Here is a 16,755-nt window from a genome sequence, read left to right on the forward strand (position 1 = left end):
TGGGTCTTCCAGCAGGACAATGACCCCAAACATATGTCAAAAAGCACCCAGAAATGGATGGCAACAGAGCGCTGGAGAGTTCTGAAGTGGCCAGCAATGAGTCCAGATCTAAATCCCATTGAACACCTGTGGAGAGATCTTAAAATTGCTGTTGGGAAAAGGTGCCCTTCCAATAAGAGAGACCTGGAGCAGTTTGCAAAGGAAGAGTGGTCCAACATTCCGACTGAGAGGTGTAAGAAGCTTATTAATGATTATAGTAATTTTTTCCAAAGGGTGTGCAACCAAATATTAAGTTAAGGGTGCCAATAATTTTGGCCAGCCCATTATTGGAGTTTAGTGTGACATTATGTCCAATTTGCTTTTTTTCCTCCTTTTTTTGGTTTAGTTCCAATACACACAAAGGGAATAAACATGTGTATTACAAAACATGTGTTACTGCAATCCTTTTCTGTGAGAAATACTTCATTTTGTAGAAACATTTCAGGGGTGCCAACATTTACGGCCATGACTGTAAAGAGGTATGCCAGAATATTAGTCAAATGGGCCTTCTCCATTGTCTGTGGTAATATGATTATACACAGAAATAAGTAATGGAATCTGTGCTGACCACATACTTTGACCAGTCCATCATATCTTTTGTTGAACTAGTTGGGAATATTGTGACTTTTTCCATAAAATTGTATTCATTCTCCATATTTAACCCCAGTTTATTTCCCTGATATCACCATTAGCATTCTTCTTCTGTGTTGTAAATTCACACAATTTAAATGCTATTCCGATTTTTGTTTTTGTTTTAGCAAAGCACTGACGCAATCAAAGTTTATTATAGCTAATGTAAAGGCAGTGAAAAAGTGATCACTTGGGACAACCTGTGTATAGATGGAGCATCCTTCACTATGCTGTTGGTTATGATAGTAAACGATTATCAAGTTTGTTATTAGATCCATTACCTCCTCCCTTGCCCTTTGGATTTTATTATTAATGTATTTACTGGTTTTGGAAGGTTTACGTAGAGTTTGCGAGTTTCCGTAATGCATAGTGGCTAGTCCCAGCTCATCTTGTTGCTATCCTACCACCAGCCAAGGCCCCCACAACATCTGTTTTCATGGTAGTAACACACAGGCCCTGCACAGCTCAGATGTATACAATTTAGTTCACTCCAGGTAATAAGAGCTGCATCAGGCCTGGGGGGGCTGAAGTCTATCAAGGAGGAACAGGGAGGCCACAGAAGACACACATTTGAGACCAGTGAAGTTTTAGGACAAACAGCTGTTGGAGAAGCAGTATCATCAATGAATAATCATGCCCGATCCAAAATTGTTGCATAAAGGTTGCACAGAACAATGATGTGAATTTCCTGGCAAACCAGTGTTGCAAGATAGTGAAATTCAAAAATCTACATACGATATTTGTGTATCAGAAGTTTTTCTTTCTGCAACACAGAGGACCATGGTTTCCAGTCAGTATATCCAGTAGTAACGTATACACAGTTCTGTGTATGCTGACAGCAGCAGTTCAGAATAGATTCCTGTGTGGACTGTGTTTAAGGAATTTTGGGTTCTCATGTAAGGATCTGATTTATAGGGACTCCACATTATTTAATTCCCACTAGTCTTTGTGTACATGGCTGCCTGAAGGCCTAAAAAATGTTTCTCATTAAAAGGGTTATCCAGGAATAGAAAAGCAGAGCTCATTTCTTCCAAAAACCACACCACACCTGTCCACAGGTTGTGTGTGGTATTACAACTTTGCTCCATTCACGTTATTGGAACTGAGCTGCAATTCCACACACCACCTGAAGACAGGTTTGCTAGAAAAAAATGTAGTAAATATATATATATGGGCCTTATATCTGGTTATTTAAGGTTATATTTTAAAAATAAATTCAAAATTAGTACAGTGACTAACTTATTCTTTACATTTCTATTTATTCTGATTAGCTCTTAACATCAAGTCCCTATATGCTGGTGGTTGCCATAAGTGGTGTGGTAAGTACCCAGTTGCATCATTTGCCTATCTATCCCTAAAATCTATGCTAAATACTACATTAAGGATTCAGTAACTACTTTTTTTTTTTGCTACACGTGCAGTATGTCAAAAATCACAGATCTATGTGAAAAAAAGTGCTATTCCTACACATTTCTAGATCTTTTTTACACATGTCAGAATTGTCTGTTTCCGCTGAAGTTACTGTACAGGTACTGTCTGGTAAAGGTGGTAAAATGTGTAGAGTAAAAATGGTGCAGTTGCCCATAGCAACTAATCAGGTTGCGTCTTTCATGTTTCAGAGGCCTTTTTAAAAACAAAAGAAGCAAGCTGATTGGTTGCTATGGGCAATTGCACCACTATTCCTCCACACAAGTTTCGTTAAATCTCCCTATGTGTACGCTTAAAAAGCTTATCATGCCAAAACAAATGAGCAAAGACTGTCTCACATGCAGACTTATGTAACCACCTGGGTTTAATATTTTGCAAGTAAACTGTTCTTGTAAAGTGCAGCAACACAAAAACACATTTTTTTTAATTTTTTGTATAGTACAGCAGACTATTGTCTGTTTACCACCTTCTGCAAAGGGAAGAGTTCATATGCAGGGTAAGGCTGGGTTTTTTGGAATACTGTGACTGCAGTTTTCAAGCTAAACCCATGAGTGTATTTAAAAGCAATGAATACACTTCCTGCTGGATCCACATCTTGCTTTGGCTCAAAAACAGCAGTGTCAGTTTTCCGAAAAACTGGCAGGTAGAAATCCAGCCTAATAGTAGGTGAAAGATTGGAATAACAGAAATAAAGCTTGGCTGTTCTTTCGGTGGTCCTAGATAAACAAGGCCTTTCAAAGATGGCGGCTATGACAAGTGCAACAATCAAGGAGAAAGCAGTCTTTCAAGGAATGAAAGAGACACATCTACCTGTACCTAGACATGGTTCTTGTATAACATATTTAGTCTTTTTCACAGAGTATTATTTATGATTTTAGATACTTTATTACTGTTTTAAAAATGGCCACAGTGGATGCCATTGTTACCTCACTGAATGTACATGCAATGGAGAAAAAGCCATATAAATAAGGCAAATGGCAGAGGCCACCGCACCAAACTGGAGGCTGTGGTTCTTGTGCCAAGAAAAGAGCTTATTTATTGGTTTCCAAAAGCAATGTTATGGGTATATGTTGGCCTTTTTTAACAGTAAAATATTGTATAATAATGGCCATCTGGACAATAACTTGCACATTGGATGGATCCAGTGCTGTTCCCCACTTTGTTGCCATGTAAATAAGGGTGAATGGGTATGGGTTTACTTACACTGCAGTGCATTGTGCATATACCACCAACTGATGCCTCTATACAGTACCATATGTTAAAACAAACAAACTTATAATGCACAATAATTACAATAATAATAATTATTTTTTTTAAGCAGAAGGCCTTAGTGCTACAGTACACCAGTTGAAAAAAGTACCACTGTTGGGGGTTCTTAGTTTGCACTGCTGGAGTCTAGGAGTAGGTCCAGAGGTGTACAACCTTAATTGAGGTGCTGTATATAACATTGCATAATGTATATTAGAGGAGGAGAATCCTCAATGTCTGCTTCTTATCATTATGTGCAGATGGTTGAACCAAATAGCCCCCCTTCCTAGCCACATAATGAGTCACTGTGATACTTTTAAAGCTGAATATGTCAGATAGCAAAACTGTGATTATCAGATGTTGCAATGCTAAGCCTATCAGATGTAGCACTGATCATTATGTCAGATGTAGCGGTGCTGCTTTTGTGTCCTGTCATATCTATTAGTATGGAATCTATCAGATGCAGGAAAGCTGAGCCATCTCAGATGAAGTATTAATGCAGCAGTAAGCTACCACATTTAATAGACTCAATACTATTGCTACTGTATCTAACAGGGATCAATTTTTCTGTGCATGACTGACCACTACTACAACTAACAGAACACAGATTTAGCACTACTACGTATGATATACTAAACTCGACTAAATCTGATAGACTAAACTTTGTCAGATGTGGTAATAATGAGTCTGTGTTCTGTAGTTGATATACAGCAGTGTTAAGTGTCAGATCTAGCAGGGTTAAGTCTATGAGATGCAGTGAAGCGAGGTGGAACGTTCCTTTATGCTCTGATGGTTGCACATACTGGGGGAGATTTCTCAAAACCTGTCCGGAGGAAAAGTTGCTAAGTTGCCCATAGCAACCAATCAGATCTCTTTTTTTCATTTTTGAAAAGGCCTCTGAAAAATGAAAGAAGTGATCTGATTGGTTGCTATGGTGGACAGGTCTTGATAAATCTCCCCCATTATGTCTGGCTACTTACTATTGCCACTAACATTTCCCATACACTAATACTAGATTGTCATTTCGAAGAACTTTCAGTTGCCAAACTCTCCAAAGTCAAGATTGTAGTAGCGGGCATATCTCCTGTGGAGACATCAGAGTGGAGGTTATGATTGTTAATCTAACTAACCCTAATAATGACTTTGAAGGGGTTCTCCCTTGTTTATACTGTTTTCTGTTATTATGTTTGTGTGTTATGTGTGTATAAGTATGTGTTTTTTTTATGTGTGTTGTGATTATGTATATATGTATTTTCTTACCTTTTGTGAAGATCCGGAAGCTGGCCCCTTTTTCTTCCAGCGGCTTGCTGTGTAACCTTGACCATGTTGTGTTCGGTAAGTGGGATGTCGGGGGGTGTGTTTCTGACGTCCGAGGCGAATATTTTCTTCCTGTTTCTTCCGTGGCTCAGCGACGAATCTGCAGCCTCTTCCGGCGCATGCGCAGGTAGTTTGCTTGTTTTTTTTACCAATAAAGTTTTTTTTGTCTAATTGACAAACTGTCTGCGCTTGCGCGAAGCTACGCTATTAGCGTAGACCTAACATACGCTACGCTGTTAGCGTAGCACTTGCGTACTCACGCATGCGCAGACAGTTTGTCAATTAGACAAAAAAAAAACTTTATTGGTTAAAAAAAAACTACCTGCACATGCACCGGAAGAGGCCGCAGATTCGTCACTGAGCCACGGAAGAAACAGGAAGAAAAGATTTGCCTCGGACGTCAGAAGATAGGAAGGACAGAAGCAAGAACACACCCCCGACATCTCACTTACCGAACACAACATGGCGGAGGCCGAGGTGCACTGCAAGCCACTGGAAGAAAAGGGGGCCAGCTTCCGGATCTTCACAAAAGGTAAGAAAATACACATATACATAATCACAATACACATAAAAAAACACATACTTATACACACATAACACACAAGCATAATAACAAAAAACAGTATAAACAAGGGAGAACCCCTTTAACTTCCAGGACAGCATCACACTGCACATTTTTCTGACAGACTGTCAGCTTCTTCTGGGGTCTAAGGCCCATGTTTATCAAAGTGTGTGGAAGAAAAATTGGAGTGTTTTTTCCACAGCAACCAAATCACAGCTCAGCTTTCACTTTACCAGAGCTCCTTAGCTGAGCTGTGATTGGTTGTTGTGGGAAAATCACTCCACTTTTTTTCTTTCACACAGTTTAATAAATCTGGGCCTAACTGCCTCCTCCTCATTCCGTCCATTAGTCTGTGCCTGTCCTGTGGCCAGTCTTTCTCTTTTTTCCCTTTTGCAATTGTCTCTGTTGCTGCAGCTATTTCCAGAATTCTTGCTATGTTTTTCTGACCCTAAAGGATTACACAACTTTATACTAGGACACTTTACAAGGCTTATACTACGGTAAATGCTCTTTGAGTTGTGCCGATCACAGTGATTGGTGCTCATTTGCTGATCCTTCGCAAGGCTCGATCAGTTGTGCAGCTCGACCTCACAAATGATCCCCAGATCAGTCACTTGGCCCCTAAATTCATCATGGTTGGCTGCACATTCCCTGTTTTCATAGGGCGATGTGCGACCAATTAAGATGATTTTATTGGCCATACAAGAGATGCAATCAGCCTATTAAGAAGCATTTTCTAATTTATCGCTGATGGACGCTGGTCCTTTTACACAGGCTTATTATAGCAGTATAAATTCTGTTGATGTGGTACCCTAATTGAGTAATCCCACCTAACTCCTGCCCAACTACCAGGGAATGTTAGATAATCCTCAATGTGCTATCATTGCCTTGAGAAAAGAAGTGCAAGACAGGAACTGGTTTACATGGAACACCCATGTTGCTAATGAATGTGTCCCCTTAAAAAAATATGTTTATTTCTAATAAATGATTCCCCTGAAGATCGAAAAGAATAACTTTCCCACCACCTTTCAAGCACATTCAGATGATCCTGAAGACTAATATGAAGACGGCCTGAATTTTGACCTGATCTTTTATTCATGGCTGGCTACCAGTTTCATTATGGAGTCTGGGGTTGCCATGTGTGGTCTTTTGTTAAAGACAGAGCAAAAACTAAAAATATTCCATTCACTTCAATTGCAGCTGGTGAACTGTGCAAAAAAGAAGTGATGTGTCACTTCTTTCCATATGGTTCTGCTCTGAAGCTCCTATGGAAATCAAGGCCCACGTACTGACCATGACTCCAAGAAATCTGCAGCACAGCCCTGCACATGAGCATGGTTTTTGCCCATGTGTTCATACCCTCAAGGGTTTATTCATTCAAGCTAATTTTTCCTCCACATTTACCAGTCTTTTCAATACTTTTTGTATTTCTGATAATAATAGATTAAACATTGTATACCAGCATATGCAAATATACAATTCCCTGCTAGAGACAGGTTTGTTCTGAGATTAATGAGAAGGGGGCAATCATGAAACAATTACTATTTCCCCCAGTACACACTGCAATATGAGATCGGATATAATAAAAGTAGAGAGGAGCATTAAAGGGAACTAGTCACCGGTTTCATGCTTCCTGAACCACAGACAGCATGAAACAGGGACAGGTGCCTGCATTACAACTGGCTATAATTCATTGTAAAATTGTGGTTTAAAACTTGGAATGGAGCTTCAAATTATCAGGATGTTCCCAGCCGGCTTCCTCCCATAGCCATCTCTTTAACTGAGAGAAGCTGGCTGGGACTACCATGGGGACTTGAACTCCCTGTTTCTGCCCAAACCAAAACTGATGACAGGTAAAGGGAGTAAGTGAAGGGATTTTGAAAGTTCTTTTTTTCTTTTTATTCTGCTGGTTTGTATAGAGGCTTTATTCCACTACACCAGTAAATCAATTCCCTTAAACTTTGGTACAGTAAGTCATTGCGGGTTTAGTGGACAGTCAAAAGAGCAAAATATACACCTATCAAGAAAAAACACGAAGTACTATCATATACATGCTGTATGCTTTCATTGCAAATTTCATAGGGTTTAAACGGTTTTACCCTCAAACCTATGTGACCATTAATAGTTTGAAAATAGCAACTATTGCATTATGGTCTGACACTTCTTGGACTCAACACACCACTCTGTATCTGGCTAGGTATATAAATACCAATAAACTTTTTATTTACATGGGAAAAAAACATAAGCAGTTTTCTGTAGAAATGTTTCTTCCTGTTCTCACATATGCAATATCCTTAGAAATGTGTATTTATTCTGATATAACTGCTGTTATATTAATACTGTGTAGTGAGAACATCACAAGGTGCAATATGAAATATGTGTAAACATGAAAACCTTTACACAGTATATCATGCTCATCTTTTTGATTATATCAGTAGAAACTTTTGGGTGTAACAGAAAAACATGCAAATTATGCTTCACTCCAATAGTAACCTATGTTTCAACTGTTTCAATGTGCATTTAAAATATTACTTATTTAGTTTAGATAACCCCCTTTGCAAATGCCCTGTACGGTTTCTTAATTTAGGAGCCAAAGTGGAGAGCTCTTACAAGTAGTGAAGGTTAAAGGGTAGGGGATAAAATGTATGATTGATGGGGGTCCGGCCTCTAGAACCCCCATGATCTTTGCCCGGCACCCCTGTGTTCTGAACATTTATATTTAGAACGCCGACTTCAGGTGCCCGTGGACGTGACGTTTCTTAAGACTGGTTAAGAAACAGAGCACCCCATTGAAGTGGAATATACGTGCATGCCCACTGCAAAGCCCTGCTCCTTCATAATGTGAACACAAGTAGGGCTGCAGCTAATTATTTATTTTTACAATTGATTAGTTGGTCACTTATTAATTTGATTAATCAAAATGACACAAAAAGGGTTTTATTCGGTTTTAACTTTAATAACTATGTACACTAGGCAAATAAAACAAATTAAAAACCTCATTAAAAAAAGTTATTGAGTAACAGAACAAACAAACTTCAAACAAGGTAGACATCTACAAAGTGTGCAAAGCAGAGCTTACTCGGCCTAAAGCAGTAGGGTGATGCATAAGCATTGTGTAGGTAAAATGCTCTGTCTGTCAAACCTACTCATATATACATGAATCTGAGTAAGTTAGACAGGAATAGCATTGTATATCCCATGACAAATCCTTGTGCCTGTTGGTTAGCCATGCAGAAGCCAGTGCCACATTAGTCCATTGTCCATATAGTCAATGCAGTGGCAACAGGACTGCAGGAAGTACGAGGAGGCTTTTCAGAATGTGAAGGATACCTTTAGGGCTAATAAGAGCTGCAGATTTGTCTTCACTGCAGACATATGGAGCAGCGTAGCAATTTACTACTAGCAAACATCCTGGAGGAGAAGCATGGATGGTCCAGTATCCACTGCACTGGCCACACTTTGCAGCTGGTAATAATGGTGCATTGAAGAATCCAGGAATTGAAAGAAATAACTGTCAGTGGCCGGGACTAGTTGTCTGTGGCCGGGACTAGTTGTCTGTGGCCGGGACTAGTTGTCTGTGGCCGGGACTAGTTGTCTGTGGCCGGGACTAGTTGTCTGTGGCCGGGACTAGTTGTCTGTGGCCGGGACTAGTTGTCTGTGGCCGGGACTAGTTGTCTGTGGCCGGGACTAGTTGTCTGTGGCCGGGACTAGTTGTCTGTGGCCGGGACTAGTTGTCTGTGGCCGGGACTAGTTGTCTGTGGCCGGGACTAGTTGTCTGTGGCCGGGACTAGTTGTCTGTGGCCGGGACTAGTTGTCTGTGGCCGGGACTAGTTGTACGGGGCGGGGACTGGTTGTCTGTGGCCGGGACTGGTTGTCTGTGGCCGGGACTAGTTGAACACTTAAGAAAAATGAAAGACATATTGAAGGAGTAGCAGATGGAGAAGGGTACATTGGAACTTTAACCACTGCAAGATGTCAGCAGCACTTTGACCGACACGTGGCCAGTAACTGCAACCTTCTCTGACCCATCAGAACCTAAAGCCTGAAAAATTGAATGTCCTTGAGAGGCACCTTCTATTGTGGGGTCCAGTGAGTGTGTTTCTTTTGAATATTTGGCCATGAGGTGCTTCCAATCCACTGCAACCAAACAGCTTCACAGCAGGTGGAGTGACATCCTTCCAGAACAAGTCCATGATCCTGTCATTATTTCCGCTGCGCTGGACCTAAGATTTAGAAAATTAGAACGTTTTTGACACCTTTATCACAAAAATGATAAATGTGCAGGCAAAAGTCCAGACAGAGCTGCTTGCTCTAAGAAATGAGATCATGGAGGTGCGGCAGAAAACCACTTTGCCTGCAGTGTCTAGTTCTATCCAATCCTTTGTTTTTCTGTATTCTACCACCAAAAGAAGGAAAAAAATAAAATCCATCTTTTTTTGTTCTGCAGCCATTTACATTTGCATATACTTGCTATCTACTACTTCTAGCCATAGTATACGCACTATTTGGCACAAGATTACTTTAAATCAACTTCCCATTAAACATAGCTTCATGTGTGATACTATTTGCAGATATGAGGTATCTCAGCCTGATATTATATATATATTATTTATTGCTGAGCTGGTGTATTACTACAATGCACATACACCTATGTGTATAGGTGTATGTGCAGAGCATTGTTCACTAGATAGGGGTATGTGCAGAGCATTGTACCCTAGATTCTGTAGTACAGACACTAGAATGCAATGCTCTGCACATACCCCTATGTGTATAGCAGTGTGTATGTACTACATAGTTACACACTGCTATACACATAGGTGTATGTGCATTGTAGTAATACACCAGCTCAGCAATAAGTAATATATATAATATCAGGCTGAGATACCTCATATCTGCAAATAGTATCACACATGAAGCTATGTTTAATGGGAAGTTGATTTAAAGGGGTATTCGGGGCAAAAACTTTTTTTTTATATATCAACTGGCTCCGGAAAGTTAAACAGATTTGTAAATTACTCCTATTAAAAAATCTTAATCCTTCCAATAGTTATTAGCTTCTGAAGTTTTCTGTCTAACTACTCAATGATGATGTCACGTCCCGGGAGCTGTGCATGATGGGAAAATTTCCCCATAGGAACTGCACAGCTCCCGAGACGTGAGTCATCATCAAGCAGTTAGACAGAAAACAGCAACTCAACTTCAGAAGCTAATAACTATTGGAAGGATTAAGATTTTTTAATAGAAGTAATTTACAAATCTGTTTAACTTTCCGGAGCCAGTTGATATATAAAAAAAAGTTTTTGCCTGGAATACCCCTTTAATGGGATCTTGTGACCCCTATGACTATATGAATGTGGCAGTAACAGTGGCTGCATGAGCCCTGAGCAGGGCACAATATACAGTAGGGTCCTGACTTACTGGTGGCAGCAGCAGTACGGGGGAGGTCATCCAAGGTAGGCTGCAGCTCCACAAAAAATGGAGGCATGACGAGTGAATCCAGTCCGCAGGGAGGCAGCGGAAGAGGAGAGCACAGCGGCAGCTCGTGATTGGTGGGTCAGTGGTGGGTGGGACTAGGAATTGGCTGCAGCGCTGTGGTATAGCACCTGACTGCCGCTCCCGCCCGCAGCAGCCTCATGACTGCCGGCGCCCCGGACAACGATTCGGACGATTATTCAATAACTGGATTTGTAGACAGCGAATCCCGTTATAGAATTTTATCGATTTTCCTTAATTGTTTCAGCCCTAGACACAACCTTATCTCGTGGTAGTGCCTTTTTGCCCCAGGATTATTTTTTTGTGTATGACCATATGAAGATGTCTATGGATACTTGGTCTTTGTTCAAACTGGAGGCTTGTAAAACTATAGGAATGTGCTTTGTGGATATAAGTAAACAAATTCTGAAATCTAATTGTACCATATTAACTGTCCTCAAGTCATTCTAGTTAGTAAAAATATTCTAGAGAGTTATTTTGTTTTACTAAGGAAAGAACTATTTTGCCAGAATTACCTTTTAATCCTTTCTTATTGTGCATAAATATAACCACATTTTATAGTTATATAAAATTAGCTTTTGTGGCTAGAGATCCCCTATTGTATGACTCACCATAACAGAGTTATGGCCATATGCACTCGAAGCAATATGTCATCCACATTAACGGTAATACAGATCCATCCTATCTTCAGATCAATGCCAGTTTGGTAGTGTACTACCAATGTGTAAAATTTCAAACTGAAAAATGATGTATTAAAATTTGTTCCAATATGTGACTCACAAAGTAAAATTGGGAGATTTATCATTGCATTTCGAATTTTTTATTACATTTTTTATTACATTTTTTATTTATTAGTGCACAAAATGTTTCACATGTGCCTAAGCCCCTTTGTTGCGACTTTTGTGGGCATGCATAAAGTAGCAAACAGCCTTACTTAAGCACCTTTCAATTTTCACTTTTGCAAATTTATAAAGTGCGAATGTTTCACGTAGGCATATAAAAACCCTCCAAAATGTCGCAAGTCAAAGCCAGGTCAGACCTGGCACTGTTAAAAAGTCACACAAAAAGTGCAACATGAAAATTTTTGTGCAGAAGAGTCATGGAAGAGAGGAGGAATAATACAAAACGGTGTTCTGAAGTGATTTATTGTTTTTTGCTTATGTGCGCCAGACTTATCAAGCCCCCCTTGATAGTATGATAAATGTGTTGCATATAAGCAAAACCAAAGCAAAATAAATTACTTCAAAACTTACTTACCAAAGACAACAATGATAAATGTCCTCTTAAAAGATTGAGGACCCTATTTTAGAATATTTTTTTTTTTTCTAAAGACATGATATTGTAATACATAGTTTTTTAAATTCTTTTACTTTTTATTTTTAATACAGATATCTGGATTGTTTTACAGCAAGGATGTTTTAAATGTTCGACATGTTCTGTGTGTTCCAAATTGGGCAGCTAAAGTATTTTCCCGGACTTTGGAGCCATTATTCTCTTCTGTTGAGCCTATCAGTGAGGCTCATGTTGGAATGGGCGCAACTGTGGACATCCAAAGGCAACAAAGAATAGAATTGTTAGATCAGCAGATAATGCTTTCACAACTTTCTCAGTTTGGAAGGAGACGCCAGGATCAGGTATGTTTGCAAAGTTGAATGCTTGCTTAAAGGGAACATGCCACATTGTAAATGCATTTATTAAGACTTGACAAATTTGTTTTTAATCTGGGAGCCAGGATTTTCTTATGACCAGCATCATTTTTCCATTTTTGAGATGTGGTTGTATTTAATAAGTAATCCACTTATCCCAGGTAGTAAAAATAAACACCATAGTCCAGTACTAGATATCCTTTTGAGTCTAAGTAAAAACATGTATACATTTGGGAAATTACCTGAAGTAGGTTAGAGGTCTGTAATATAAGCAACTAGAAAAAACACCAAGAATACCAATCTTTTACTAAGATAATAATTAAACAACCGAAGATGGGGTACACATAAATGACAAAGTGAAAGGGATGGGGATGGAGGGTACAGGTGATGCCCAAACCTAGAATCCCTAAACACAAAAGATCTCTAAATAAATGCTAAGTGTGGAATGTAGTACAATACAATGATTAGTGGCAAACCTCTCTTACCAACGCGTTTCACCCTTCACATTCTGGGGGCTCATCAGGGAAAAGAGGAAACCACATTCATAGAGATGAATAAAGTGTACCATCAGATACCATAAAGATATTGATACCTTTTTTTTTTAGATGAGGTAGATGTAAAGGAGTTAAGATAGGTTTCCACAAAAAATAGATAAATAAAGAAAGAGTCGGTGTCAGTCAGAGTCAGCTGTACGTCAAATAGATACACCAATAGAAAGATGGAGTACTAGATAGGAGTATGATATTAGTACAATATTAGTACAACATTAGTGTAATGTTAGTAGAACATTAGTACAGCTTTAATACAGCATTATAGCATCAGTACCCAATTACATTCACAAATTTAGGACCATAGGTGTGTGACCAAGAGGACATCAGGCTGGCGATGTATTCAATCAGTAGGGCCACACTGTCAAAAAAAATAAGGAAAAACACATATATGTATTTTAATTGGAATGAGGTAAGATCATAATATTCTTTCTAGCAAGTTAGGCTACACAAGCTTACCCCTATCCTAGTTGGGTAATGAAGAATGACTCAGGCATCATATAGTTGATGGAAGACACCAACTCCTAAAACATAGTTTGAACATGATAGAACGTGTAAATAAAGGTGCTAGGAAAACAGAATTTCAAATTTAATATAGTGAGTGCCAACCATGTGTAATAATAGAAGAAGCTTACCTAGTGAAAGTGCACAAGGTAGATAGATGGCGGATGACAAAACAGGGGTCTGTGTAGATAGCTATGCACTGATACAGGCCCCTATTTGAGAGGGACCCAGTAACCTAGGAGGAGGATGGGTGTAAATAAATAAATCCATTCAAAATTGGTACAGGCCTTAAATCATACAGCCCCAAAGTGTAACTCAGAATAGAAGCCAAAAGAAGGTTGCTTACCTAGTCAAAAAGCCTGGTATATTAAGATAAGAACCAGGTATCTCCTATATTAGGACCCTGTTAGGGAATCAATGTTCCATCAAGGCACACTGCAGAGCAAGAAAGACAATAAGTATCAACCACAGAAAGGCCTAAGAGGGTAAAGAATATGAATAGGATAAGTGCCATAATAAGTAAAATGAACTGACCTGATAGATGCCTTAAGCCGATGTGAGTCCCGTATGGCGTTCCGCGGCTTATATGCGCACAGGCACTCGTAAAGCCCATCAGTTCCGGTTTGTAGAACGCATGATGCGTTCCACGGCTTCAGTAGTTCCTGTTCGGGCTTGATAACATATCGGCGAGTGCGCAAATGCGCAGCAAGAGCACTTCGGGTACTGTGGAACGCAATATGTGTTCCACAGACCGTGAGCTTCCTGTCTTGGTAGTGCAGATATCGGCGCTAGTGCAGCGAAGGCATCTAAGTTCAGGTGGAGCGCATGTTGCGTTCCACAGATCGTAAGCTGCCTGTCTGTTTGCAATGTTTGTGGTGGTCCATGCAAACGTAAACAAAATGTCATGTAATAAAGCACATGAGATACGGGAAGAAGCTATGTATCTAAATATGTATGGCACTTTATGAAATGTAGATGTTCAGACATACAGAAAGAATTATACAAATGTTGGCACAAGATGAATAAATAAGTGAATAAAGTCTTGTAAATTCTGGCCCAATGGACACCTATAAAAGCTCAAATTGATAATTATGATATAAGATATGGGCACTGGATGTAGTGTCCATAATAGCTAGAGGGAATGATAATAAATTTATGTCAAAGAGGGGTAGAGGAACAGCGAACAAAAGGAGACCTTAACAACAACACCTTGGGTTTAAAATTTATATTTGAGATCAATAAGATTGTGAATATGCAAGGAGGGCTAAACACAAAGGTGTTTCGCAAACCCACTGTGGGCAATAATCTCTTACGCAGGGAGAGCCACCATCCCAAACCCCTCATTAAAGGGATCCCCAAAGGGCAGTACTACAGGGCCCGGAGAAACTGCTCAACCGAGCAATCATTTTTGATGGAGGCCAAGGACATGCGTACCCGATTTAGGGAAAGAGGCTATCCCGATAGTCTTAAGGGAAGCCTTTAAAAGTTCCAAACTCCAAGACAGAGTCCAACTATTACAACCCAAGGAACATCCCAGAGCAATTGAAAATTTTCCACGGATTATTGCCACCTACAATGCAGCAGCACAATGAATAAGCCAAGTTATTTCTAAGTATTGGCCTATATTGACATCTGATCCCCTAGTGGGAAAGCTAGTCGAAGATGGGGTCGTCATCACCTATAGAAGGGCCAAAAACTTACAGTGGGGATCAAAAGTTTGGGCACCCCATGTAAAAATTTGTATTAAAGTGCATAAAGAAGCCAAGGAAAGATGGATAAATCTCCAAAAGGCATCAAATTACAGATTAGACATTGTTATAATATGTCAACAAAAGTAAGATTTTATTTTCATCATTTACACATTCAAAATAACGGAAAACAAAAAAATGGCGTCTGCAAAAGTTTGGGCACCCTGCTGGATTTATAGCATGCACTGCCCCCTTTGCAAAGCTGAGACCTGCCAGTGTCATGGATTGTTCTCAATCATCATCTGAGAAGACCAGGTGATGTCAATCTCAAAGGTTTTAAATTCCCAGACTAATCTGACTTTGCCCCAACAATCAGCACCATGGGTTCTTCTAAGCAGTTGTCTAGAAATCAGAAACTGAAAATAGTTGACGCTCACAAAGCTGGAGAAGGCTATAAGAAGATAGCAAAACGTTTTCAGATGTCAATATCCTCTGTTCGGAATGTAATTAAGAAATGGCAGTCATCAGGAAAAGTGGAAGTTAAGGCAAGATCTGGAAGACCAAGAAAAATATCAGACAGATCAGCTCGCGGGATTGTGAGAAAAACTATTCAAAACCCATGTTTGACTGCACAATCCCTCCAGAAAGATCTGGCAGACACTGTAGTTGTGGTACACTATTCCACTATAAAGAGATACTTGTACAAATATGGTCTTCATGGAAGAGTCATCAGAAGAAAACCTCTTCTACATCCTCACCACAAAAATCAGCGTTTGAACTTTGCAAATGAACATATAGACAAGCCTGATGCATTTTGGAAACAAGTTCTGTGGACCAATGAGGTTAAAATTAAACTTTTTGGCCGGAATGAGCAAAGGTACGTTTGGAGAAGAAGCGGAACAGAATTTAAAGGACAACTGCAGTGGTAAACATTTATATATGCCCGTGCCTCAAAAATAAACAAAATAAACTCATACATACCTTCCTACGAGCCCCCGTTGGTCTGGCACAGGCCTCACAGTCCGGCAGTGCTGATGTTATTCCACTTCCTGGGGAACGGGGACACTGCAGAGCTGTCAGCGTATCACCGGTCGTAGCCATGTCCCGCCTCGGTCGGTGATAGGCTGAGAGCACTGTCATGTAAGAAGCCGGCCAGAGCTCCTTACATGACAGTGGGCTCAGCCTATCACAGGGCGGGGCGGGACATCGCTACGACCGGTGATACGCAGACGGCTCTGCGGCGTCCCTGTCCCCAGGAAGTGGAATGACGTCAGCACTGCCAGACAGTGAGGCCTGTGCCGGGCCAACGGGGGCTCGTAGGAAGGTATGTATGAGTTTATTTTGTTTATTTTATAGGCACGGGCATATATAAATATTCATCACTGCAGTTGTCCTTTAATGAAAAGAACCTCTGTCCAACTGTTAAGCATGGGGGTGGATCAACCATGCTTTTGGGTTGTATTGCAGCCAGTGGCACAGGGAACATCTCACGAGTAGAAGGAAAAATGGATTCAATAAAATGTCAGCAAATTTTGGATGCTAACTTGATGCCACCTGTGAAAAAGTTGAAGTTAAAGAGAAGATGGCTTCTACAAATGGATAATGATCCTAAACACACCTCGAAATCCACGGGTGATTACATCAAGAGGCTT

At 40.0% G+C, this 16,755-nt stretch overlaps 2 protein-coding genes across 7 annotated transcripts in view; one reads left to right on the plus strand and one right to left on the minus strand.

Moving 5' to 3' along the window:
* Positions 1 to 16,755, plus strand: part of UBAC2 (UBA domain containing 2) — a 205,626-nt gene that overhangs the window by 133,078 nt on the left and 55,793 nt on the right. For all 6 annotated transcript variants that reach the window (XM_056555658.1, XM_056555657.1, XM_056555656.1 and 3 more), the window contains 2 exons: positions 1,941 to 1,988; positions 12,106 to 12,351. In XM_056555658.1, coding sequence (XP_056411633.1) covers positions 1,941 to 1,988; positions 12,106 to 12,351 — 294 coding nt within the window. The remainder of the gene's footprint in view (positions 1 to 1,940; positions 1,989 to 12,105; positions 12,352 to 16,755) is intronic.
* The window catches only part of GPR183 (G protein-coupled receptor 183), a 53,794-nt gene that overhangs the window by 25,061 nt on the left and 11,978 nt on the right, over positions 1 to 16,755 (minus strand). The gene's annotated exons all lie outside the window — the stretch shown is intronic.

This window comes from Hyla sarda, chromosome 2 (genome assembly GCF_029499605.1).
Source record: "Hyla sarda isolate aHylSar1 chromosome 2, aHylSar1.hap1, whole genome shotgun sequence".
In the NCBI taxonomy this organism is placed as follows: domain Eukaryota; kingdom Metazoa; phylum Chordata; class Amphibia; order Anura; family Hylidae; genus Hyla; species Hyla sarda.